We start from the raw sequence: 25543 nt of genomic DNA on the forward strand, positions 1-25543 counted from the left end.
ATTCCGTTTACTTTGCAAATACCAATTATCATTCCTTTTCCTTTAACTGAATTTGCAGATAATCGCATTTCTGACTAAGTACTGAAATTATGATAGTTAGAACTTGGAACTTTTTGAGAAACAGTAAACAATCTTTGTATGCTCTGAATACAGCTATTCAAGAAGAATAACATTATTTAATCACTGTTCACAATCAGGTGAGCCACCGCCCACCGCCCACCAGTAGTAAAATTAGCAGTGTCCTAGTTATTTTTCACTGCAAGACATACAGTCACGGTACTTTGCACAAGTTATGTAGTGAAGAAAAAGGTCAAAACGAGTATGCCTTTTCAGTTATGAACAGCAAGAATATATCAGAGACCAGCCTTCCTAGCAGCAAATTTACGTGCTGCTGGTAGTCTTAGAGACCTGCTTTAGAGCCAGAATGATCTCGTCAGCTTTCAGATCTGTGTAACAAACCAAGGGGCTCTCGGATGGAACCACGTCTGTCCTCTGGTAGCTTCCAGAGCTCCTCAGCAGTGCTTCCGAGCCCTTCTCAGTGACACCCCGGAGGATCACCGTCTTGTGTAACCCAGATAGCATCTCTTCAGCATCGGTGTCGCCATGTTCCCCAGTGATCAGATACATGTTCCCCATGAACAGACCCCAACGAACGAAAAGATACCTGAAATTGAATTTTCGGTAACAGGTTGACAGGCAGGCTATCTACTTTTGTTGTCCGAAATTCTACAGCAGCTTCGAGTTACACACTGCATGCTCTTACCTGAGTGCCTGTGATCTTGATGCTAGCAGAGGGACGACCTGAAGTCTTGTCGAGTTCCTGCAGTACATGATGTGGCACCGGAGACCACGCATCCTCAGCCTCTCCCTCATCTCATCGATTGTTTTCACCTAACCAGTCAAATGGAATTCGAATTCATATATACAGCAATAAGTTATAAGTAGGCATTACAGATATACATGCAAATTAAAGAATTGGCCAACCTTTTTGGGATCTTTGATGAGGAACGAGACGCAGTGCGGATTGCTGGACGCCACGTCCCGCTCGATCACGTCACTTGAACCATCCTGTGCAACCATGAGCTTAGCTATGGTCTGCTTTGCGCCGTCATGGGACCACCGGTGGCTGATGTGCATCAGGTAGTCCTGATCTGGGCGCAGCTTTCCTTCAGCATCGATGCAGTGGGCTGTGCCAGGATAGTACACCTCGCTGCCGCTGCCACAGATGAGCGCGTCGAAGTCGGTCGCTGGGATCTTGCCGAGTTGCAGAAGCTGGAGCGCCTCGGACAACGGCATTGCAGTCGACAAAGCAAACCCTGAGATCTTGGACATCTGGGAGTCCGACCGGACCGCTCTGAAGACCTCCTGGATCACCTGCAGCATCTTCTTGCTAGCGCGGCCATCGTCTTGGTAGCAGTCCACGGCGATGACGAACAGGCGCCGGCGACGGCGCAGAAGCGGGTACTTGTTCACGATGCTGCCGGTGGCCTCAGCTGCATTCTTGGCACTGTCGACTGAGGACATGGATGGTGGAAGCGCTGACGACTTGTTGATCTTGCTCATGATCCTCTGCACCTGATCCTGCGGGTCCGATGAAGGTGGCTCGTTAATGCACAGGGAGCTCTTCTCTCCGTCGATGGACAGACGGAGCGACAGGTCCTGGGCGTCCATGGAGTCCTCCAGGAGCTCCTCCTCATCCGCACCGGCGTCTGCTGGTGTGTCCTTCAGCCACCTCGGGTTCCTTAACCGGCACCCGGCAATCCTTGTGAGGTACGTGCGGCAGTGCTCCGGCCACGAGTAGAGGTGTATGTTGCGCAGCCCGTTCCTCCGGCATTCCTGCCACAGGTTCTTGTCTGCTACAAGCTTCAATAGCGCGTCAGCAATGTCATTCTGGTCGTGCGGGTCAACTAGCAGCCCATTGTTCAGTGCCTGTCAGTTCCATGTACGCACTCATTTAGCATTGTTTGCAAAAGTGAGTTGCAGTGGGCTTCCCCCAATTACTGTGCGAAACATGAATTCTCACAGTTGTAATGTCGACCGGACCGCCGTTCTTGGTGGCAACTATGGGGAGTCCGTGTGCTGCAGCCTGAAAGCCACACAATGTTTCAAAGTCAAATTTAATTTATCCCCTAAAGGCTATAGAAATGGGAAATATTTGATGGTTAGAATACAGAATCTTACCTCGATCAAGGTAAGACCAAATGGCTCGACGAGAGCAGGGTTGATGAAGACGCCCTGCAGGGAACAAGCAAGCGGCAATATACCATTGAGTAATGAGTAGTGTGAGTTGCCAAAGCTGAATGAAGATTCATGGTATGCAGCAAACCTTCATTTTGGCCGCAAGGCGGTAGATCTCTGGAACATCAGCCTGGTTGTGATGCTTGGGAAACGCCACACTTCCGTACAGATCATACTTGTCGATCAGCTTCAGAACTGTGGTGAGGACACTTGCGTTGCCAGCAGACATATTGTCGATGTCATCTCTGTTCCCCATGATCAGAGTCTGAAAACAGAGGAAATTCCTTTACATGGCAAACAGCAGGTTTCATGTACTTCCTACATTGTGATCATGATGGATGGCACTTGATATTTAAAAAATTTGAAGTACAAACTTTATTTGTTTGGATTGTACTGATAAATTTTTCCTTTTATGAACACGGATGCAGATGAATGCACTACTGAATTTTAGTTATGAGAAAATTCTACTTCAGATTAACTGTTTCTTACAAGGTTTGCAAGTTCCCTGAGTGGGCGGCACTCTCCAAAGGCTTTGACGAGAGTGGTGATGTTCTTCTTTGGGTCAGGCCTTGACAGTGCCAGGATCATTGGCTTGTGAGGATTTGTTAGGAACCGCATCACCTGCCACAAGCAGTTGCAATGCAGCGATTTTAAGATTTATACTACATGTGAAAGGCAATTGCTGTAGGTCTGCAGATTGATTTGGAATCAAGCACCAACCTCAGCCCAAATTGGGGGCATTGACTTCGGTGAAGCGCCCTCCAAACTAACGATATCATCTTTGCTGTCACCATCTCCATCAATGTCTTCTGGAACCACGACGTTGCTGAAATCCATTCCAGGAGGGATCACCTGCCAATAATAATATTCTCCAATCACCACAATACAGATGAAATAGGTAATTCTTTTGTTAATCACATGAGTCGCCACAAGTACCCAATTTGCCGGATGATGAACAGTGCTTACTAATTGCTACGACTGAGTTTTGAATACCTACCACCATCCTAGGCATGAAACGGCCATGGCAGCTAACTCCGCGCCTCGCCCGAGCCCTCAACACTTTCTCAAGCTTGACATCGAATCCATCGTATAATCCCCATTGCTCATCAATCTCCTGCCTTGTACTCGTGATGACAAGCTCTGACGCATCCAAGGCCAGCTCCTCACCCTCAATACGCCTCATGATCTTGTAGGTTGAATCAATCTCCTCTTTGGACATGCGCCCTTGCTTCAGCAGTTGCTCCAGCTTGTTCCTCCCAAGGGAGTGACCAGTGAGCACCATTGGTACATTCAGTGCCCCGGAAAGAAGTGCAGCAACATCTCCAGCGTCAGCATAGTGGCCATGGATCACATATGGCAGGACTGGCCTCCCACCATTGCCAACCTGGTCTCCCAGAGCCTTGGACATGTTCAGGATATGTTGAAGAGCTCCGTCGACAAACTCTTGGAGGTAAGGCCACAGTGCTTCCTTCTTGAGATACTTGTCCTTTGGCCCGCACGGTATACGCACAATGTACGCTCCGCCACTCTCACCCAACCCCTCTCCATCAACGGAACCAGTGGTTAACATCTCAGTTGGCTCTGCATAACTCCAGTCCACGTCAGGAGAGGACACTTGACGAGTGAAGAGGTCTACCCTATAAACGCCAGGCATCATTGACAGCGCTCTAGCGAGTTCCACAACATATTTCACCTGTGATGTTGTAAGATCAGTGACTCTCAGCCATCAATCTTGGTTCAACAGGAGGACAATCTCTTCTGAGCAAAAGAAATATGATGTTTACCTGGCCACCTGTATCTGAATCCCGACCTAGTTCCATGTTTTCACCACGGACAAGACCATGCACACTGCAAAAGAAGAATGCTGTTATTTGTGGAACTCCATGGATTAGCCAAGAGGATTAGTTTATCCTTAAAAAAATTATCAATATTTTAAGTAGTCTAAACTCTGTACTAGGACGAGAGCAATCAAATAAAGCTAGATTATTTTTCTTTATGGGGCTTTAGCAATTTAGGATAATATACACGGCAGAAATATGCAAGTTCAAATGGTGTTAAGACCTGATGAGAACAATATAAAGCTTCTTCTCCCTATTGTCATCAGACCAGACAGTGAGGTCAGAGAAGTTCCTCTGGAACTTCTTCTTGGCCGTTTCCACTGGCGCCAGCTCGCTGAGGGTGTCCCCCTTCTCGCCTTCTGACAGATCCTCGGCCAGGTCCTCCGTTGCCTCACGGCGCCCCTGCTCCTGCTCCTTCCTCCTTGCTATCATTCTCTGGAAGCCCTCAAGTTCCAGCTGCTCATCGCAAAACTCAGAAGCATCAGCAAACTAATAATTTCAGTACAAACAAGCAGAACAGTATCAGCCCACTTGTCGGCCACTTCTTCAAAGAAATTTAATACGCAAAGCTTTTCGAAATTGAAAAAAAAAATAGAACTCTCTGCTCTCGCAGCCAGCAACGTGAGTTCGACTTCGGCAAAAGGAAAAGGGAAAGCAAACTCAAACCGTGAGCATACCATGTCGGCCTTGATGCATGCTACATGATACAGAGAGATACTTTTCTATGTACAACAGTGAGACAGGGGAGATCCAAATTAAAGTTTCTTTTTAGATGTGACATCAGTTAAGTACACAGTTCTGAATTTCTGAAAGCACAACACGCCATGCAAGCCTGATCTATCATCACCCTTAAACATCAATAAAAGAAACTATCAGAATTTTCCTCAAATACTATTTAATTCGCGCATGCAGGGTGCGCTTCAATAAGCATCTCCGCAACGAAGAGGAACACTGCAAATTTAACGGAACGGTGACCAACCCACGGGAAGGAAATCGCAGAGACACGAGGGAAAAAAAAAGAAAGGAACATACAGATTAGAGAGAAAAATAACACAAATCCAGAGATGAAAGTGATAAAACAAGCAGAGGGAAGAAATAGGAATCCGGACCTGCTTCTTCTTTCGCGCGAGGTGCCAGATCCGCCAGCACATGTTCTCGAGCCTGGTGCTGCGCTCGCGCGCGTTGCGGGTGGCGACGACCTTGATCCATGTCCGGTGGAGGTCGCTCTCGTCGACGCCCTTGACCACCTCCTCCACGAAGTAGTGCGTGGGGTTGAAGTTCATGTGCGGGCCGCGGGGGCTGGTGGCCCCCGTCGGCGACGCCCCCGCCGCCAGCGACTTCGGGTCCCCGCCGCCGCCTCCCACTCCCACTCCCCCTCCCCCTCCTCCTCCTCCGCCGCTGCCTCCCGCCGCGGTGCGGCTGTCCAGGATCGCCTCCAGGTACCCATTGATCCACTCATTCCCCGCCATCCCCTACTTCTCGCTCTCTCCTCCGCCTCTACGCCGCTCTCTCAGATCACTACAGGAGCATTAACCCAACCGCCCACGCCTCTCTCTCCCTCCCACTTTTGCGTCTCGCGTGAACCCTTCCTGGCCGTTGCTTGGTTTCCTCCTTTGGTGCGGCAGGGAGAAAGCGCCCCGCCTGGTGTGGCGACACGAGGGAGAGGAGAGATGGCAAGTGTTAACCGGAAGCGATCAAGAGAGAGAATGGGGGAGGAGGGGAAAAGGCGCGCACGTCCCGCGCATCGGAGGACAGAGGGAGAGAGAGACAGAGGAAAGGCTCGTGCCGTCCATGCGGTTGCAGTGGCCGCGGTTGTAGGGGCCTTCCGATGCGGCGGACGGAGGAGGAAGGAGCGCGGGGGATGAGAGGAGAGGAGCGCGCAGCGGCCGACACGTGGCGGGACGTGGCCCCCCTGGCTGCGCGGGCCCGCTCGATCAGTGAGGCGACGCGCCGAAGCCTGGGCCCCGCCGCCTTTGCCTTGGCTTTGATCTGCGCGCCCGGTGGTTACGGTTTTACCGTGCCACAGTTGCCGTTAGGATTTACGCGGTTGCCGCACGCTCGTGCGGGTGATGCTGACGTTGGTGGACGCGCTGCGTCACCCGGCCAAATCCTTTCCGCAACCACCCATGCAGCAGGCGCCCGCTGGAGGCCGAGCCGGCCGCCGAACGCATGTCCTGGCGGCAGTGACGCGTGCATCCCCGACCACGGGCGTCTGCCTCCCTCCCGTACAATATCCACAGGCGCTGCGTTGTATTCCACGTGACCACGTAGGCGAGGATATATCATAATATATATACGTATATATATATAAATAATATGAGACGGGACGCGACCGAAGGATGATGATGAGAAGGACATGGCGGTGGGCAAACGTCAGGGGAGCGCCGCCGCCGTCGCCACAACTTTCGCGCGTTTGGCCCGTAGCGGTGAGGCGGGCGGGCGGGCGGGGACAAACCGCTCGCCGTCGCGGCGGCGTCGCCTCATGCCCTGTCGCGCCGGCGCATCGCTATCCCTCCTCATCTCCGTCGAGCGAGTACCGCCTCGGGACACTCAATGCACGGCGCTGTCGCCGGAATATTCACCGGATATCCCATTTTCTTCGACAGGAAATACCGGGCTGAGACTTATCGGTAACACGGTACATGTACCTGTATACTATAGGTGTGTATTGTGACGTCTTCTTATACGAAAGGCTACAACAACAGCATGTTGGCGCTTCTACTGTACGTGGCCCAGCTTGATGCACACATGGGCCAGGCCGTGCCAAATAAGCCTCGCGGTTTCTTCGACCCAAGAAGAAGAGTCTACTAGTGGGCCAACACCAGGAACGGGTTGGGGGACGAGCGATCGACGTATCTGTGGGCACGTTTGGACGTGCTAGTTTAGTCTATATAAAATTTAGCACTATCCATTAATATTTCCGTTTGGAGATAGGACTGATAGAACTAAAGTTTATGAAATATCACTTTTGTCCTTTTATCTCCTCACCTTTTTTCCTTTCTCTATCCAGAAAAGTGGGGCATTGAGAAGATGATTGCGATGTGTGTGCAAGAAGAGGAAAGACTTAAGGGCTCACATGGTGATTCTATCAACTACCTAAGCTAAAATAAAATTAGGAATTATCAGAACAATAATTTTAAGCCACAAGGGAAACCTCAGTAGAACAATACCTCTTCTTCTAAGGCACATGGAAATGCTCCACTGAATCATCACCATCAAAGATCAAACCATGAACAGGTGGTGGACAAGGATACTTGCAAGTGGTGCAAGAAGAAGGTACACTACCAGAAGGATTGTGTAGAATTCCTAAAATTTTTGTGTAAGAGAGGTGAGGATCTTATTACATTCGTAGATGAAACCTTGTATTTAAGTTATGCAAAATCTAATTGGTGGATTGATTCAGGTGCAACTGTTCACATTACAAATTCATTACAGGGCTTCCATACAAGGAGAATCCTGCAAAGAAGAGAAAGAAGCGTCAAAGTAGCAAATGACGTCGAAGCTGGAGTCGAAGCCATTGGAGAACTCCCATTAGAATTAGCAAATGGTTTTGTACTTCGTTTGAGAGATGTTTTTTATGTACCCTCTTTGCGTAGAAATTTAATAAGTGTATCGTGCTTGGACAATGATGGTTTTGGTTGTCATTTCGGTGATGTACAATGTAAAATTAAGTTTAATAATAAGTTTGTTGGTCTTGCCTTCAGACAAGACAAGCTTTATTTGTTATCACTTTGTGAGAATGTGAATGTTGTAAGCACTGACAATGGGAATGCCTCCTCGTCTATGAATGTAACAAATAAGCGGAAAAGAATTGATGATGTATCTTCGAAATTATGGCACTGTCATTTAGACCATATTTGGAGGGGGAGAATTGAACGGTTAATTAAGGAATCAATTCTTCCACCTTTAGAATTTTCAGATTTAGAGCAATGCATCGATTGCGTTGAGGGAAAGTTTGTTAAAAAAATTAAGAAAGACACCAAACAAAGTACAAGAATTTTAGAAATAATTCACATAGATATCTGTGGTCCATTTCCTATGACATCTGTGGATGGTTATGATTCTTTCATAACATTCACAAATGATTATTCACGTTATGGTTATATTTATCCAATTAAGGAACGTTCAGAAGCATTGGATAAATTAAGATATTTAAGACTGAAGTAGAAAATCAGTATAGTTTAAAGATTAAGATAGTAAGATATGACCATGGGGGAGTACTACGGTCGACATACCCCATATGGCCAAGTTCCTGGACCTTTTGCAAGGTTTCTACAGGAAAATGGCATAGTTGCCCAGTACTCCACACCGGGCGAGCCAAAACAGAATGGAGTAGCTGAAAGACGCAACTATACCTTAATGGATATGGTGAGGAGTATGATAAGTTACTCCACTTTACCGATTAATTTGTAGATGGAGGTGTTAAAAACCTCCATTCACATTCTTAATCGAGTTCCCAGTAAGTCATTGTCTAAAATACCGTATGAGTTGTGGACTAGACGAGAGCCCTCACTTAATTATTTGCGTGTGTGGGGTTGTCCAGCTGAGGCTAAAGTCTTTAACCCAAATATTGGAAAATTAAATCTTAAGACAGTCAATTGTCATTTCATTGGCTACCCAGGCAAGTCAAAAGGTTATCGTTTCTACTGTCCTGACAGACATATCAAGTTTGTAGAAACAAGATACGCTGTCTTTTTGGAGGATGAGATGATAAGGGTCAACAAGGACCTCGAGAAATTAGCCTTGAGGAGAAGCGGGTATACGTACCTACTCCAATGATTCGAGAACCCTTTTTCTCAATACCTGTTGCTGTTGCACTGACAGTGCAAGACACTATGGTGATCAGCACCTGTTGTTGGTTCTCCCGTAGCAATAACAAATGAGTATGAGGAACCTGTCCTTCAGGATTCTATAGAACCTGTTGTTACACATGAGGAAGAGCTGCAACAACCCTAAATGGAGGATGTGCCAAATGTTGAGGCCCCCAGAAGGTCTCAAAGAGTTAGAAAGCTAGCTATTCCTAATGACTATGAAGTCTATGTCAACGAAGAAGTTCAAATGGAGAGAGATCCCACCTCGTTTGAAGAAGCCACGAGAAACGCTCACTCATCAAAATGGCTTGAAGCCATCATCAAAATGGCTTGAAGCCAGGGAAGATGAAATGAGATCTATGAGTAGCAACAAAGTCTGGGATTTAGGAGAAATTCCTAAAAGAGCCAAAACAGTAGGCTGTAAATGGGTCTACAAAACAAAATGTGACTCCAAAGGGAATGTCGAAAGATATAAAGCAGACTTGTAGCAAAAGGCTTCACGCAAAGAGAAAGAATAGATTATAATGAGACTTTTTCTCCAATCTCAAGTAAGGATTCTTTTAGAATCATAATGGCTTTAGTGGCGCACCATGTTTTAGAATTACATCAGATGGATGTAAAGATGGCTTTTCTCAACGGAGATTTGGAAGAAAATGTTTACATGGCACAACCCAAAGGTTTTGTCGTTGAAGGAAAAGAACGTATGGGATGCCGCCTGAAGAAATCCATTTATGGATTAAAACAAGCCTTCAGACAATGATACTTGAAGTTTGATGAGACAATAAAAAAGTTTGGGTTAAATGAGAATGGGACAATTGCGTTTATGCAAAGTTTAAGAGTGGTAAATTCATTTTCCTCATCCTATATGTGGATAACATCCTACTTGCTAGTAGTGATGTTAGGCTGCTACTGGAGACGAAGAAGTTATTGTCCTCAAACTTTGATATGAAAGATCTCGGTGAAGCTTCATTCGTTTTAGGAGTTGAAATTCACCGAGATAGAAGAAAGGGGGTTCTAGGATTATCGCAAAAGGCATACTTAGAAAAGATTCTGAAGAAGTATAGTTTGCATGCGAGTAGACCTACACCTACTCCCATAGTTAAGGGCGATAGATTTGGAAAATTTAGAGTCCCAGGAACCAATATGAGATCGATCAAATGAAAGCAGTTCCATATCCATATGCTTCAGCTGTTGGAAACTTAATGTATGCTCAAGTGTGTACGCGTCCTGACTTTGCTTTTGTAGCCGAGATACTTGGCAGATATCAAGATAATCCAGGAATAGATCGTTGGAGAATAGTAAAGAAAGTATTGCGTTATACGCAAGGCACGAAAGGCCTCATGTTAACGTACAGAAGAACCAATTCCCTTGAAATAGAAGGGTACTCAGATTCAGATTTTGCGGGAGATGTAGACGATAGAAAGTCCACATCAGGTTATGTATTCACTCTCGCAGGTGGAGCTATATCATGGAAAAGCTCCAAGCAAACCGTCATAGCATTGGCCACGATGTATGCCGAGTTTGTAGCTTGTTGTGAGGCCACGGGGTAGGCAAAATGGCTGAAGAAATTTGTACCCAGGTTGAGAGTGGTAGACAGCATTCAAAGACCAATTAAGATGTACTGCGACAATGAGCCAGCAGTATTTTATGCTCACAACAATAAGTCAAGTGATGCTGCCAAACACATTGACATCAAGTTTTATGTTGTGAAAGAGAAAATTCAGGATCATACCATAAGTCTAGAGCATATAAAAACAAAAAAAATGCTCGCGGATCTACTCACGAAAATCTTACCGCCCAATGTGTTCAGAGAACACTTAGCCGGCATGGGTTTATGAGAAAGCCTAGAATAAGAATCTATTTCAAAATAGAAAGTTGTGTTGTAGCTGTTGAATCTGATAGTACGTAACTGACTATTATGACAAGACATGCTCTCTACACTGATTTGTGATGAAATGGGTGCTAAGTTAAGTTTAAGACTAAGTTTAAGTATGAGGTGAGTGTTAGAGTGATCTCCTCTCTAATGGGCCCAACGACCCATTAAGCCCTTGACTCGCGCTGATCGGGGGCGCCCACCCTAGCATTGGGTGGTGGGCCCCTGACACCTGCGTCATATAAATAGAAGTGGAGGTTGGGGCACACGGTACGAGGTTCACCGCGTCGCCAGTCACCCACCGACAAACCCTAGACCGATCACGGGTGGCGCACCAGTGACGGGAAGCTCCGCCACCGCCACATCAGCGACACGACATGGCACTGCGCGCCGCTGCCTAGCGCAAAGCTCCGCCACCGCCACGCCATGGCACTGCACGTCGCTGCCCTAGACCTTCACCAACAGAACCTGAGATGGCCAGTGGCTCTGCCACTTCCACCCCTAGGGGTGAAGGTACCCCATCTCTCTCTCTCTCTCTCTCTCTCAGTTAACATGAACGTTATGAACACAAGGTTAACTAGATATCCCAGCTAGATGTGCGTCCAGAGATCCTAGGCTACTCCCTAACAATAGTACCAGAGCCTATCTAGAAGTAGATCTTAGATCGGGAAGAAGAAAAGAAAGCAAATCGAAGAAAAATCGAAAAAGAAAAGAAAAAGGAGAACCCTAACCCTAACCCTAGATCTAAACGTGGGAGAGTCTTACCTCTCACGCCGCACCCCTCACCGTCGCACGTCCAACGACGGCGAATGGCGAAGTCCAGCCGAGCCACCACTCAGCAAAGAAACTCGACCCAAGCCGCCGGAGCGCTCGCTCGGGGCTCAGAGCTCAAGGGCACCACCGCCGGACCGCTCGACGGCGGCGCGCTCATCCTCGGGTGGACGCGCGCGCCGTGAGGGGACCCGTGACAGCGTCGGATCTCCTCCACAGCCGCCATGGCCAAACCCTCAGGATCTCGTGGCTCGGAGGGATATGGGGAGGGAGAAAGTAGAGAAAAAAGAGTGGGGGGAGGCGCCGCGGCCATGCGCCGGCAGAGCCATCCCTCAACCGCCGCCGACAGACCTTGCCGAGCGCGGGAGAGACGACCCGCCGCCGCGGCGCAAGCTCGCGCGGGGGAGAAAGGAATAGGGCTAGGGTTTGCAGACGGATCGGCCGTCGCCGGTTTTGGTCTGGAGAAATGAACAAAGAGCCGTCCATCAAGATGAGTGGCTCAGATTGACTGGACCGAAATCGGCCCAGGCAGGAGGAGGCGCTGGGCTACTAGGCTCGCGACCCAGCTGGGTGAGCGGCTAGTAGGCCGGGCTACGCGAGCGGGCCGAGCGCGGGAATGGGCTGTGGGCTGTTTTCACTACTGGGCCGGAAAGACAATATGCACAGTAACGTTTCGCAATTTTTTTTCTATTTTCAAAGGCATTTATTTGATGAATTTTGTACAGTTTTGATCTCTATTCAAATTTGAACCAACGGGATAATTTGTCTAAGAGAATAATAGAGTATTAGAATGGCTTTGCTTTTGAAAATAGAATTATTTTAAAGTTTTCGCTGCAAAAGGCTTAAAGTGTTGCTCTTTTAAATTTAATTTGAACCAACAAGATAATTAAATTTGAGAGCATGATAAAGATAATTTTTTCTTAAAGAATTGATTATGATGCTGTTATTTTGTGACAATGTTGTTAATAATTGTATCATGATTTAAAAAGTTCTATGCATTTATTTCTATTTCTGCCCAATGGTGATGTAGATTTAAATTGCATAAACAATTATATGTTTTATTTTTTGACCAATGTTGAAAATAAATCATGCAATTGTTGTTATGATCTCACCTTGAATTGTAACTTTCAGGAGGATTCAACTTAATGGCTTGTCTCAAAGAGATACCTATTCTGAGAGGAGACAAACATACAGAATGGAGGAAAAAGATTGATCTTGCCTTCGTTTGTGGAGAGGTTGACTGGGTGGTCACCACACCATGGCCAATACCTCCAGAGTCGCCAGTGAAGGCTGAAAGTGATACTGATGCTGCATGGCAGGAAAAGCAAAGAGATTATGCTCCTTTAGAGTTGGCATATACTCTCGAAAACAAATAGTGGACCACTGCCAACAAAAAGTGTATGGCCTTGGTAAAAAACACGATTGAGCCTTCCATTTTGGATTGTAGAGTACCTTGACAAGATAAGGAATCAGTTCACTAGTTCCTCAAAGATATATGCTACCCAGTTATTTAAGCAGCTGGCTACAGAAAGGTACACTGGAGGAGGAAATGGCATAAGAGAGCACATCCTGAGGATGTACAACATGGCAGCTAAGTTGAAGCTAATGGATCTTGAGCTTAAGCCTGGCCACATTATTCATCTGGTTTTTGCTTCCCTGCTAAAAGAATTTGATACTTTTGTTGTTAACTGCAACATGCAGCCAGAACAGTGGAACATGGAAAAAATGATAGCCATGTGCGTGCATGAAGAGGATAGAATCAGATCTTCACATGGTGCTTCTTTGCACTATGTGAAGGATAACAAGAAAAAGAACACCAATGCTAACTCTTTCTTCAAGGCACGTGGAAAGGCTCCCATGCAGCAACAGCATCACCAAAAGCCTCTCATAGTAGACAAAGAGAGGTGAGAACATTATCTCCTTTGTAAATGAATCCTTGTATACACAGTATTCAAAATCTACTAGGTGGATTGACTCAGGTGCAACTGTTCATGTTGCAAATTCTTTACAGGGATTCCGTTCAACAAGGACTACGCAAAGAAGTGAAAGATGTGTTGAGGTCGCAAATGGAGTCCAAGCAGATGTTGAAGTTGTTGGCGATATCTCGCTAGAGCTAGTTGATGGTTTCACGCTTCTGCTTAGAGATGTTCTTTATGTTTCTTCATTACACAAAAACTTAATTAGTATTTAACGTTTAGAGAAAGATGGTTATGAATGTAATTTTGGACATGGCAAGTGTGTCATTTGGTTTGATAATGCATGTGGTGGCGTCGCTACCCTGCACAATGAGCTTTATTTATTATCGCTGCGTGAAAAAGTAAATTCTGTGTGTGATGTGAATGTATCCTCATCAGAGAAAGAGACAAAGAAAAGAAAGAGAACTCATGATATATCATCAAAATTATGGCACTGTCGTTTAGGCCATATTTCGAGGGGGAGAATAGAAAGACTAGTTAAGAATGAAATTCTTCCTCAACTAGATTTCTCGGACTTAGAACAATGCGTAGATTGCATTAAAGGAAAGTACGTAAAGTAAATTAAAGAAAGGCGCTAAACGTAGCACAGGAGTTTTAGAGAATCCACACTGATATTTGTGGACCATTTCCTGTGAAAAGCGTGGATGGCTATGACTCATTCATAACATTCACAGACGATTACTCCCGTTATGGCTATATTTATCCAATTAAAGAAAATTGGAAGGGCTGGATAAATTTAAGATATTTAAAGCTGAAGTTGAAAATCAGCATGACAAAAGAATTAAAATAGTAAGATCCGACCGGGGGGGAGTACTATGATCGGCATACCCCATTTGGCCAAGTTCCTGGACCTTTTGCAAGGTTCTTACAGAAGAATGGCATAGTAGCCCAGTATTCGATGCCGAGCGAGCCTTAGCAAAATGGAGTAGCTGAAAGGTGTAACCATACAATGATGGATATGGTGCGGAGCATGATGAGTTATTCCACTTTGCCATTGAGATTGTGGATGGAGGCATTAAAAACCACCATTCACATTCTTAATAGAGTATGAAGTAAGTCGGTGCCCAAAACACCGTATGAACTATGGATAGGAAGAGTAGCCTCACTAAACCACCTGCGTGTGTGTGGGAGCCCAGCTGAGGCCAAAGTATTTAACCCAAACATGGGGAAGCTAGATCCCAAAATAGTAAGCTGCCACTTCATTGGCTATCCTGAAAGATAAAAATGTTTTCGTTTCTACTGCCCAGATAGATATACAAAAATTATAGAAATGAGACATGCTATTTTATTAGAGGATGAATTGATGAGGGGGAGCATGGTGGCTCAAGAGATTGATCTTGAGGAGAAGCGGGTGTGTGCACCCACTCCGATGATTCAGCAACCATTCTTCTCACTACCTGTTGTTCCTGCACCGACGGTTCCTGAGGTTGCGGTGCAAGCATCGGCTGTGATTCCACCCATGAAAATGATGAGCCTTCAGGAGCCAATTGAACCCATTGTTGCACATGAGGAAGAGTTGCAGCAGCCACCTTAAGATGATGTGTCACAAGCTGAGGCACAGGATAAGCCTGTAAATGAGGGGCCTAGAAGGTCTCAAAGAGTTAGAAGATCAGCTATTCCTGATCATTATAAAGTTTATAATACAGAAGAAGTTCATATGGAAGATGATCCCATTTCATATGAAGAAGCCATGAGAAGCACTCACTCATCAAAGTGGCTATAGGCCATGAAAGATGAGATGAAATCGATGAGTTCCAACAAAGTTTGGGAACTTGAAGAAATTCCTAAAAGTGCCAAAACAGTAGGCTGTAAATGGGTCTACAAGACTAAATGTGACTCCAGAGGGAATATAGAAAGGTTCAAGGCGCGACCTGTGGCAAAGGCTTTACACAAAGAGAAGGGACATGTTACAATGAGACGCTTTCTCCTGTCTCATGTAAAGATTCCTTCAAAATCATAATGGCATTAGTGGCACATTTTGATTTAGAATTACATCAGATGGATGTAAAGACAACATTTCTAAATGGGGATTTAGAAGAAAATGTCTACATGAAACCACCAAGGGTTTTATCATGGAAGGCAAAGAGAATATGGGATGTCGTCTAAAAAAATTCATTTATGGATTAAAGCATGCCTCTAGATAGTGGTGTCTAAAGTTTAATGATACGATTAAGAAATTTGGGTTTAAAGAGAATATAGAGGACAATTGCGTCTATGCAAAGGTCAAAAATGGGAAATACATTTTTCTAATCCTGTATGTGGATGATATCTTGCTTGCGAGCAGTGATGTCGGTATGCTATTGGAGATAAAGAAGTTTTTATCCTCAAACTTTGATATGAAGGACCTCAGTGAAGCATCATATGTTTTGGGCATAGAAATTCACCAAGATAGAAAGAATGGGGTTTTAGGATTATCGCAAAGGGCATATTTAGAAAAGGTTCTAAAGAAGTATAATATGCATGCGAGTAAAGCCACACCTGCTCTCATAGTCAAGGGCGATAGTTTTGGAAATTTTCATTGTCCCAAGAACCAATACGAGCTCGATCAAATGAAAGTGGTTCCATATGCTTCAGTTGTCGGAAGCCTACAGTATGCTCAAGTATGTACTCGCCCTGACTTAGCTTTTGTCACCGAGGTACTTGGAAGATATCAAGATAATCCAGGTATAGAGCATTGGAAGATGGTGAAGAAAGCATTGCGTTACGCGCAAGGCACAAAAGACCTCATGCTTACGTATAGAAGATCTGATTTCCTAGAGATAAAAGGGTATTCAGATACAGACTTTGCGGGAGATAGAGATGATAGAAAATCCAAGTCTGGTTACATGTTCACTCTCGCAGGAGGAGCTATTTCGTGGAGAAACTCCAAATAGAAAGTAACTGCGTCATCTACAATGCATGCAAAGTTTCTAGCATGTCATGAGGCCACGGGGCAAGCGATATGGTTAAAGAAATTTGTACTCAGATTGAGAGTGGTTGATTGTATTCATAGACCACTAAAGATGTACTGCGACAATGAGCCAGCAATATTCTATGTTCACAACAATAAATCAAGTAATATACCAAAACGATTGAGATAAAGTTTCATGTTGTGAAAGACAAAATTCAGGATCGCACTATAAGTCTTGAGCATATAAGAACAAAGAATATGCTTGCGGATCTACTTACGAAAGGCTTACCACCCAATGTGTTCAGAGAACACTTAGCCGGCATGGGTTTAAGGGAAAGCCTATGATTACTGGATTATAAAGGGCCCAAAAGAAACAAAATTATTTCAAAATAGAGAGGTGTGTCGTAGCTGTTGATTTTATCGACGATTGAGCTGTGACGATGAGGCATGCTCTATGATGGATGGAACAAATAAAACGAAAAGTATAAAGTTAAAAGTATATGATGAGATCAAAGGAGAGAATGTTAGATTGATCTCCTCTCTAATAGGCCCAACGGCCCATTGAGCCCTTGACTCGCGCCCTGATCGGGGGCGCCCACCCTAGCATTGGGTGGTGGGCCCTGTCACTTGCACCATATAAACAGGGGGGGGTCGGGGTGCATGGTACGAGGTTCACCGCGTTGCCAATCACCCACCGACAAACCCTAGACCGATCACGGGAGGCGCAGCAATGACAGGAAGCTCCGCCACCGCTATGCCGACGACACGACACGACACTGAACGTCGCTACCTAGCGCAGAGCTCCACCACCGCCATGCCACGGTACTGCGCGTCGCTGCCCTAGCGTAGACCTTCACCAACAGAACCTGAGATGGCCAGCGGCTCTGCCGCTTCCACCCTACGGGTGAAGGTACCCCATCTCTCTCTCGGTTAACACGAACGTTATAAACACACGGTTAACTAGATATCCCGGCTAGATGTGCGTTTAGAGATCCTAGGCTAATCCCTAACAGTGAGATCAAGGGGGAGAATGTTAGTTTGATCTCCACCCCGACTCATCCCAACGACCGAGTCGGACCCTATCTCGCGCCAGATCGGGAGAATGTTAGTTTGATCTCCACCCCGACTCGTCCTAACGACCGAGTCGGACCCTATCTCACGCCCTGATCTGGGGCGCACAACCAATCCATGGTTGTGGCCCCCGTCGCGCAGCGCATATAAAAGGAGAGGTGGGGGCCAAGGGCACGCACGCCCAAGTTCGCTGCCGTGCCCTACTCGCCCATCTACAGAAACCCGATCTAGGCACTGTTAGCGGCGGAAAGCTCCGCCGCCTCCTGCTACACCACCCTCGCCACGCCGTCACTACCGCCATTAACGTCGTCATCGTCAAGCCACCGTCACCTTCACCGCCATGGCGAGCTCCAGCACCAAGACCGATGGTTGACCCTCTGATTCTCTCCCTCCCTCTCTCTGTTTTCTCTAATGTAGATCTATGACAATGTTTTAATCTATGAACCCATCACTTGCCATCTTCATCGTAACAGCTCTTACAAAATCACGGGGAGATTCCTTTCTTTTCACTCCTAGGCTGTATAAAACATAACTTTATTAAATAATCATCCATTTTATAGAAACATGCAATCAGTGGCGGAGGACAGAAAATAGGTACCTCTCAGGGAAGTATAGGTGCACATAATCACAAATCACAGTCTTCATAGCATATTCTTCAATTGGTGCCTTGCTGCATTAGATAAGGCATCAGAAATGCATTTGGGAAAATGTTCCGAAACAAGAGAATATAAATATTGCCAAACAAGAAAATGCAGAATTAAATACAACGTACCAAATTTTCACACAGGCCTCCAAGTACTGAACATCTTGTGCCAGGTCAAGTGGTAGATAGAGATCATCATCTTGATCAAGGTTTGAACTTTTTCATTGAAAAGTGTTCTTGATTCATCAAACTTTTTATTCAGGATAAGATTCCCAATTCTGGCTTTGTAAAGTGTGTACACGAGACCCGAATGAGAGTGGAACTCAACTTGGACATCTTTCAAAAACTTCTCAATATAAGTTTCAAGCCCTTCCCAGTTCCTGTTAGCAAGATATGTTTCCACAGTAGTGACCTCAAACTTTAAACTGGAAAATAGAGTGTATCAGCCAAGTCGATTGAGTATATGACCAATATTATAGCCACAAGTTCTTGTGATAATATCAAAAAGGCAAAAAAAATCAGTTCCAATTAAAATTATCGTTCATTAGGGCAGCAGGAACATGCTCAAGTCTGTAAACTAAACTAAATACACAGATTGCATTAAAAACGTTTAGCAAAATCTTATTGGAATCATAAGAATTCATCTATAGAAGTTCACACGGCGGTTTCTCCGCATAACTAACAAGAGACAACTGAACTTTTAATGAACTATTAAAGAATCGCCTGACATGACAAGCAAGTTCACACAATCACACCACGGTTTCATCGCATGACTAACAAGACTACTGAACTTTTACCGAACTATTAAAGATAGGCGTGAATATTGCATCTAAACGACTGACAAAAATGATGGCACTCTCATAAGGCCACGCCTCCAATCCAAACGACCGACAAAAGTTGCCACTGAACATTAAAGGCAACAGATTAAGTTCCTGGCTACTCTAGATATCAACGAATGAAGTCAATTGAACACTGAAATTGAACAAATTAAGCCACTCGTATATACAAACTAGAGTCAACTTACATATCCGGTGAGGCGCCAGCCATGATTGTAACCCCAGGGTCCCTATCATACAAGTCGATCAGGAACCCGGAGACTGAGGACCCGTCGGCCATGTCCCCGGTGACTGGGGTCGAGGAGGATGGCGCCGCGAAATCCTCCTTCGCCAACGCCGCCTCTTTCGACGTCGCGATCTCCTTCGCCAGCGCAGTCGCCGACTTGACAGCTGCCGCCCGCTCCGTATCCTTCCGCTTCGCAATCGCCCTCGCCAACTTCGCCCTCTCGCTCGCTGCAGCAATCGCCTCCCCCGCCAACTCCTTGGCTAGGTTTCATAATATATAGGACTGTGAGGGGATAACAGACGGCCGTGATTCGTAACCCTGATGATCGACGGTTAAGCCGAGACCGTCTAAGCTGTCTCGTGGGCTGGGCTGGGCTGGAGCTGAGAGCTGACTACATTATCAAGCCTTTTCAGCCCAATTTAGGCCACAAAGACCGTCCGAAGATTGCGATGCAGCCCAATCATGTCTCACCGGTCAACGCACGTCGTCATAGTCAGCAGTGTGAAAATGGCAAAAGGCTACAGGGTGGTGTGAAAACACGCTTCGTTTGTTTCTCTCAAAGTCAAAGCGACCATCGTGGCAAGGTGGCGCGTCCATGGTGCGAACCTGAATAAGCAGCACGGCCACGGTGCATTTAGCTTGGTGTCACCGGTGGGTGACTCTACTGCTACTGGTCCAACAGCCCAATAGGGCGTACGTGGCTAAAGGCTAAAGCTATTATGTTCGACTTCTAGTCTTCTACTAACAACGGATCTAAAAAAAGACTTCTACTAGCAATGCGTTTGCATTGTCGTTCGATGTGGAATTGGGCTAAAGGTTGTCCCGTCAATTCGCTCATTGAGCCAACCAAACTCCTCCAAGCGAAGTGGTGAATATCTAATACGGAGTAATCTCAAAATTGTGAATAAGGCTCACTTGTTTGTGATGGCAAACAAGAGCAGATGCAAAGTGCATCACCTATATCGACAAAAACAAGCTGAGAAGATGAGAATGGCCACTTTTTTTGTCGTTGTAGTGATGGCTTATGAGATTAGCCTAGGAGCAATACTTTAGCAACAAATAGCTCATATAGAACGTGTCACACTGCCGTCGGAAATGATATACCCACGAATAAAACATATTAACAATATTCTGGGAATGGCGGGCGCCTTCTCCAGCTACTAAAGTCTGTAATATAACATCGTGGACAAGCCTCAAAATAACACATTGGTTAGTTGGGGGGGCAAATTATTTTTGTGAGTATAAAAAAGTTGGGATGGATCTAGAAAACTAAGGTACATGATCATCACCTAAAAAAAGACTATATGCGTATTTGGCTTTTTATCGATAAAGACCAAGCTAAGCACTGATAGTGCGATTGAATTTGGCTACTTTTTATTTGTAATTAAATGGAGAAACTGTGAAACGTCCTAAGAATCCGGTAACGCCCCCAAAACTTTCCGCATCACATTTTTAGCGATTGTGATTTACAGCATAAGCAAAATTTCTCATCACCCAAGTTTAGCTTAGTTTATTTAGAAAAAAAAGTTTAGCTTAGCTCCCTCAGTCCCCAAAAGAATGCAACTCTCGCTTCTCGAGGAGTCAAACAGTTTCAAGTTTGACCAAATTTATAAAAAAATACTAACATTCACGTTTCCAAATAAATTTATATAAAAATATATTACATGATTTATCTTTCAATATTTATTTTGTATAAATTTGATCAAATTTAAAATTAGTTGACTTCCGTGAGTTTCATTCTTTTTAGGATGGAAGGAATACCTTTTTAACCCACACCAGATGAGCTCAAGTAAACCCTAAACCGTAAACTGGATTCTGAGCCGAACCTACCCAATCCAACGTGACAACGTCGAACTGCATGGCTGTTCACTGACAGTCCTGGGTCCACATTCAGTCACCAAACAGCCCCGTTCATTTCGCACGTAGGCGCTGGCATCACCCTGTCTTCCAGATTTCCACCGCGTCGCTCACCATCCCCACGTTATGGTCACCTCCCTCCATGCACCGGGCGCACGGACCGGACCGTATACGCATGGATCTCCGGCTTCTCCGCGCAGTCGAACGGCCAGGATGAGGCTCTTGCAGACCCGGTGCACGGACCCGCGTCAGCCGCGTCTGGTTTCTTATTTAAATCGCCAAAAGGTCGGCGGGCAGAGGAAAAAGCCCACTAGTCTTCTTGCCAGCTCGCAGCCGCGAACCCTAGTCGCTCCGCGCGGCCCAGACGACGAGCCCGATTCGTTCCTGGTAATTCTTCCCTCCCCCTAGCTGTACCTGTATCCTTCTGTACGGATTGGGATTTCCCCCAATTTTTTCTGATTTTTCTGGGGTCGGATGGTGCCGGGGGCCGAGGAAGTGTTTGGATTATGTCGGATTTGGGGGATTTTGGACGATTTCTGGACGAAAGACGGGGTTTTGGGGGGTGGGGGGGGGGGGGATTTAGGGTTCTCTCTCGGCCCAAGTGTTTTGGGGTTGGGGAATTGGGGAAAGCGGCGGAAAGGTGCGATTTTTTTAGCCCCTTTTGCTGGAAGCGGTACCTGGAAGGCATTTGGGCGTAAAGAGGCCTATCCGAAAGGTTCGATCGAGTTTATGGATTCCTTTTTGTTGGTTGGAGTTGGTCTTGTAGGGGGAAGAGTTAGAAGATGATTCATTTAGACGGTTTGCAACTCCGTCAGGTGTAGTTTATTTCAGTTGTGGTCCATGTATGTTGTGTATGCCAATTCCTGTAGAGAAGATGGGTAAAGGATGCTTCCATTGATACTGAATTCTGTTCTATACGTTCTTAAATCATGTTAGGTAGGTCGTATCATGCCATTGATTCTGAAGTTTGTTTGATGATCTTTAGAATACAAATTTTTTTGTTAAATCATGTTATACATACTGCCTCCAAACCATAATACTTGATGTTGTAGTTCATTTTTGAACTAACAAATGTCAAATAAAACGATATGGAGGTAGTAGAATTTTGTTCTATGTTCTTTACCTTTTGTGTTTCAGAACTGTTGGAATTGTGCTTGTAATTGATTCTGAAGTTTACAAACATACAGTGTTCTATTGGCTTCGGTCAAGCCTGTATCTTTTACTGCAACACTATGAACTCCCCTGGTGCTGGAAGGCGGATTCAGAAGAGGCGACGAACTACAACAAAGTCTCTCTCACAGCTTTTGGACCTGAACTGTCCCCCTGCTGAAGGGGCTGAGGGGGGTTCACCTTTCAGCAGTTTGCCTGTCTCACACAATGAGGCTTCCAGCAGTATGACTGTACAACTCAACCAGGCTTCCAGTAGTATCCCACCGGCTACTAATGAGCCACACATTGGCATGCATAGTTGCCCCATCGATGTTGAAGCCATCGATGATGATGTTGTTATCTATTCTTCAACATCGCTCCCTCAAGTATGTTCTTCAGCCTTGTTTTAGTGTCTATTTGTAGATTTGCATATTTATTTGAGTCCTTTTTTATTCTTATATAATTGTTTAAGGAGGAACAATGACAACTGATAATCAAGTTTTTTGCCTTTATGTTTCAGGCAAGACAACAGTCGACCAGGCGTATTACTGTGATATTAGATGATGATTCTGATACAAACCCAGAACCAGCAGGTTTGATGATTCTCCAGCATGATTTTTTTTAACCATTCCAGTCATTCGAATGCAACCGTCTAGTTGTTTTGTATGAAAACTCGTAATTTCATTTTTACACATAATAATTTATACTTTTGCTCTTCTGGACTTCCCTCCTCTACATTCTCCAGTAGTTGTGATATTTTGTCTGCTATCAGTAGGTAGCATCATGATATAGCTTCTGTTACTTACAGTTCAGCTTGCTAAGCATAAAAAAAATCTGGCCTGTGTTAGTATCTCATAATGTAACTCTTTTTTCTTTTAATGTGGATACTTGTTAGCTGCCCATGTAACAACGGGGTATTGTTGGTATGGCTGATATCGTCCACACGGTTCACTTAGCATGTTAGCACTTCATGGTATTGCAATCGCAGATGTTTTTCAGTGGGCTGAATTTGAAACTAAAATTTGATACCTCCAAAAAGTCTTGGTTGGGATTGTTCGGTTGTTCCACTGGAAGTTGAATAGCACGAGCATATTCACATAACCATTTTGTGTCGCATTAGTGGTGTTGGATATCAATGTATACAAGAACCATTGTAGTAGAAGCTGTGTGTCTATGGAGCACAGTTTTCCCATTTCAGTTGGTTTAGACTGCCTTGTAATTGTGGTTTGCCTGATCAGTTGTGCTTGCACTAAGTATTTAGGTAATATGACATGATCATAGTGTTAGTAATGCATTTCCTTGTCTAATAAAATAAGTGCTAAATATCACCTTATAGATTTTCTGTTCTTAATTTTGCTCAAGTATGCTAAGCATGAACAAATGGAATCTAAGAGACTTACTCTGTCTTTCTGTTTCATATCTAATAACTTGGTGCATGTTGCATTCTTTTTAGGGGATGCTCTTGATGAGCATGTGAACACACTGCTATCTCTGGGCACCAACCGCAGGCATGAGCCTCCAAGTGCAACTAACACTTTTCCTGTAATAAGTTTAGTGGACACTCCAGAAGTCAACTTCTTCAAGGTAAGAATTCCAGTGTGAACTTGATCTATGTAACATCAGTAAATATCAGCTCTGTATCGATCGCTTAAACAATTCTACCAACATCCACCCAGGCACCCCCTGAACCTGTGAAGGAGGTCCCGAAGGAACCAAAGTTCACCTGCCCGATATGCATGAATGAGCTGACGGAAGCGGCATCCACCGTCTGCGGTCACATTTTCTGCCAGAAGTGCATCAAGGCTGCCATTCAGGCTCAGAAGAAGTGCCCTACCTGCCGAAGGACCCTTAATAAGAACCAGCACCACCGGGTGTACCTCCCAACGACGGAGTAATCCGGTGCAGTCATTCTGGTACAAGTTCTGCAGCACGCCTTCACCACATTGTGGCGATTGCATGTCAGAGCTAGTTAGAGACTTATTGAAAGCATAGAGTATTACAGCGATTTAACAAGTGGTTTTGCCCTCGGCATTTGGGACATCATACCAAGCTGTATCGTCAGTAAAGTAAATCCTTACATCATCTGGATATGGGTGTTACTATTATGGTCGACGCAGTATCTTATCCTTTCTGTTTGGGATGTGAATTGTGATGCGATGTGAAGTTATACCGGTGCATCCCCTGGAATATGGCCGTATGCTCTGCTTGTGTGGGCTTGGCCTGATCTGAAGTTTTGGGCTTGGATATTGTCAAAGCCGGACCGACCTCCTCCAATGGGCCGGGAGAGGGGTATGTTGCAGATGTATCCACAAGCTATTCAGCCCATTACCTTTCTGCTAGCATCATGATCGAAAATTGCCATCCGTTTATCTCAGAGAGTTGTACTAAAAAAAAAAGTTTATCTCAGAGAGAAAAATTGGTCTTGTTTGGAACATCGAAGTTTTTGGTTCTCCTCGATTCATGTGAGATTATATCATTATTTTCGAACGATCTATGAAATTCCTACAAAATCGCTGCTGCGTTTTGGGTTTTTGGCATCTTTTGCTAGCATCACAGCTCGATCCAAATCAAAGCAGAAGCAATCCATCGATCAATCATCAGTCAGCTGCAGAAGAACCTCAGACCCGTGACGCTGCCCACTGATTTGATCAAAGGCGATCTCTTGCGTGCCTGAACAATACGATGCATTACCGAGACGTCTTCATCGGCGGGTGCTTGTCAGTTGCCGTCAAGTTTAGCCCGAAGCAAGGGGCACTCACTCGGTGGGCGCGGGGATAAGGAGGGAAAGCGGTGGCGGAAATGATGCCGACGTTGACGCCCGCCACCACGCGGCCACCATCCCACCAAGCACGTACCCATCGCCCGTCTTCCTCCTCCGCCCATTTGCGTCAGCGCCCCCAGGGTAACGCCTCCCTCCCTCGTACAGCCGCCTTGGCCTCCCTCTGAATTAGAAAAATACCTGCCGTATCCTTGCAAATCAAATAACCAATCAAGTAGAGCGGGCGCCAATAGCATCGAGTGCACCATTTCTTTAGTAATCGGGAGCGCTTTATTTTTTTCCAGAGTGGTTTGGGCAGTTCTGTACTGCTACTCTGTTTTTCTAGTCTAGAATAAAAAAAGTTTGCTTTTGGGATTTAGACAGCTGCTGGAAAAACTTTGGGGATTCGAAAAGTATTAGCGCCTTTTCGAGATGCAAGATAAATATTCTGAAGAATATCGATTGATCGTTTTGTCAGTGTCAGGTTATTAACTCCAGAAGCAGCGAAGCACACAGCTAGAACTGGACTTGTTCTTCCATGGCTGGCTGTGAGCTCTGAACATTTCAGTTGAAACACTGGTCAGGATAGAGGCATGTTAGCATGTA

General features: G+C 45.4%; 2 protein-coding genes and 1 long non-coding RNA gene across 3 annotated transcripts; 1 reads left to right on the plus strand and 2 right to left on the minus strand.

Moving 5' to 3' along the window:
- Positions 1-148: 148 nt before the first annotated feature.
- Positions 149-5894, minus strand: LOC117857684 (sucrose-phosphate synthase). The gene is made up of 12 exons (XM_034740487.2): positions 5186-5894; positions 4300-4532; positions 4023-4086; positions 3236-3931; positions 2959-3090; positions 2728-2859; positions 2327-2503; positions 2182-2235; positions 2024-2086; positions 985-1929; positions 764-891; positions 149-664 (listed from the first exon to the last, which is right to left on the minus strand). Exons 1-12 carry the CDS (start codon positions 5543-5545, stop codon positions 382-384), a joined length of 3267 nt encoding a protein of 1088 aa, XP_034596378.1. The 5' UTR covers positions 5546-5894; the 3' UTR covers positions 149-381.
- A 7989-nt stretch (positions 5895-13883) lies between these two features.
- On the minus strand, positions 13884-19413 carry LOC117858481 (uncharacterized). The gene is made up of 4 exons (XR_004640972.2): positions 19136-19413; positions 18241-18536; positions 18067-18138; positions 13884-17985 (listed from the first exon to the last, which is right to left on the minus strand). It is a non-coding gene; the product is annotated as an uncharacterized lncRNA (long non-coding RNA).
- A 1815-nt stretch (positions 19414-21228) lies between these two features.
- Positions 21229-24261, plus strand: LOC117857978 (uncharacterized). The gene is made up of 5 exons (XM_034740923.2): positions 21229-21417; positions 22218-22565; positions 22700-22772; positions 23633-23763; positions 23856-24261. Exons 1-5 carry the CDS (start codon positions 21244-21246, stop codon positions 24072-24074), a joined length of 945 nt encoding a protein of 314 aa, XP_034596814.1. The 5' UTR covers positions 21229-21243; the 3' UTR covers positions 24075-24261.
- The last annotated feature ends 1282 nt before the right edge of the window (positions 24262-25543 follow it).

Source organism: Setaria viridis, chromosome 5, assembly GCF_005286985.2.
Source record: "Setaria viridis chromosome 5, Setaria_viridis_v4.0, whole genome shotgun sequence".
In the NCBI taxonomy this organism is placed as follows: Eukaryota; Viridiplantae; Streptophyta; class Magnoliopsida; order Poales; family Poaceae; genus Setaria; species Setaria viridis.

Bases quoted from the DNA above. Each gene is read 5' to 3' on its own strand.
- LOC117857684 (XM_034740487.2), bottom strand. From the start codon at position 5,545: ATGGCGGGGAATGAGTGGATCAATGGGTACCTGGAGGCGATCCTGGAC. The intron at 2,860-2,958 runs GTTGGTGCTTGA...TGCTTGTGGCAG, and splicing joins TGCCCCCAATTTGGGCTGAG to GTGATGCGGTTCCTAACAAA. The intron at 2,087-2,181 runs GTAAGATTCTGT...TGTGGCTTTCAG, and splicing joins TTGGTCTTACCTTGATCGAG to GCTGCAGCACACGGACTCCC.
- LOC117857978 (XM_034740923.2), top strand. From the start codon at position 21,244: ATGAGGCTCTTGCAGACCCGGTGCACGGACCCGCGTCAGCCGCGTCTG. The intron at 21,418-22,217 runs GTAATTCTTCCC...ACAAACATACAG, and splicing joins ACGAGCCCGATTCGTTCCTG to TGTTCTATTGGCTTCGGTCA. The intron at 22,773-23,632 runs GTTTGATGATTC...CATTCTTTTTAG, and splicing joins TACAAACCCAGAACCAGCAG to GGGATGCTCTTGATGAGCAT.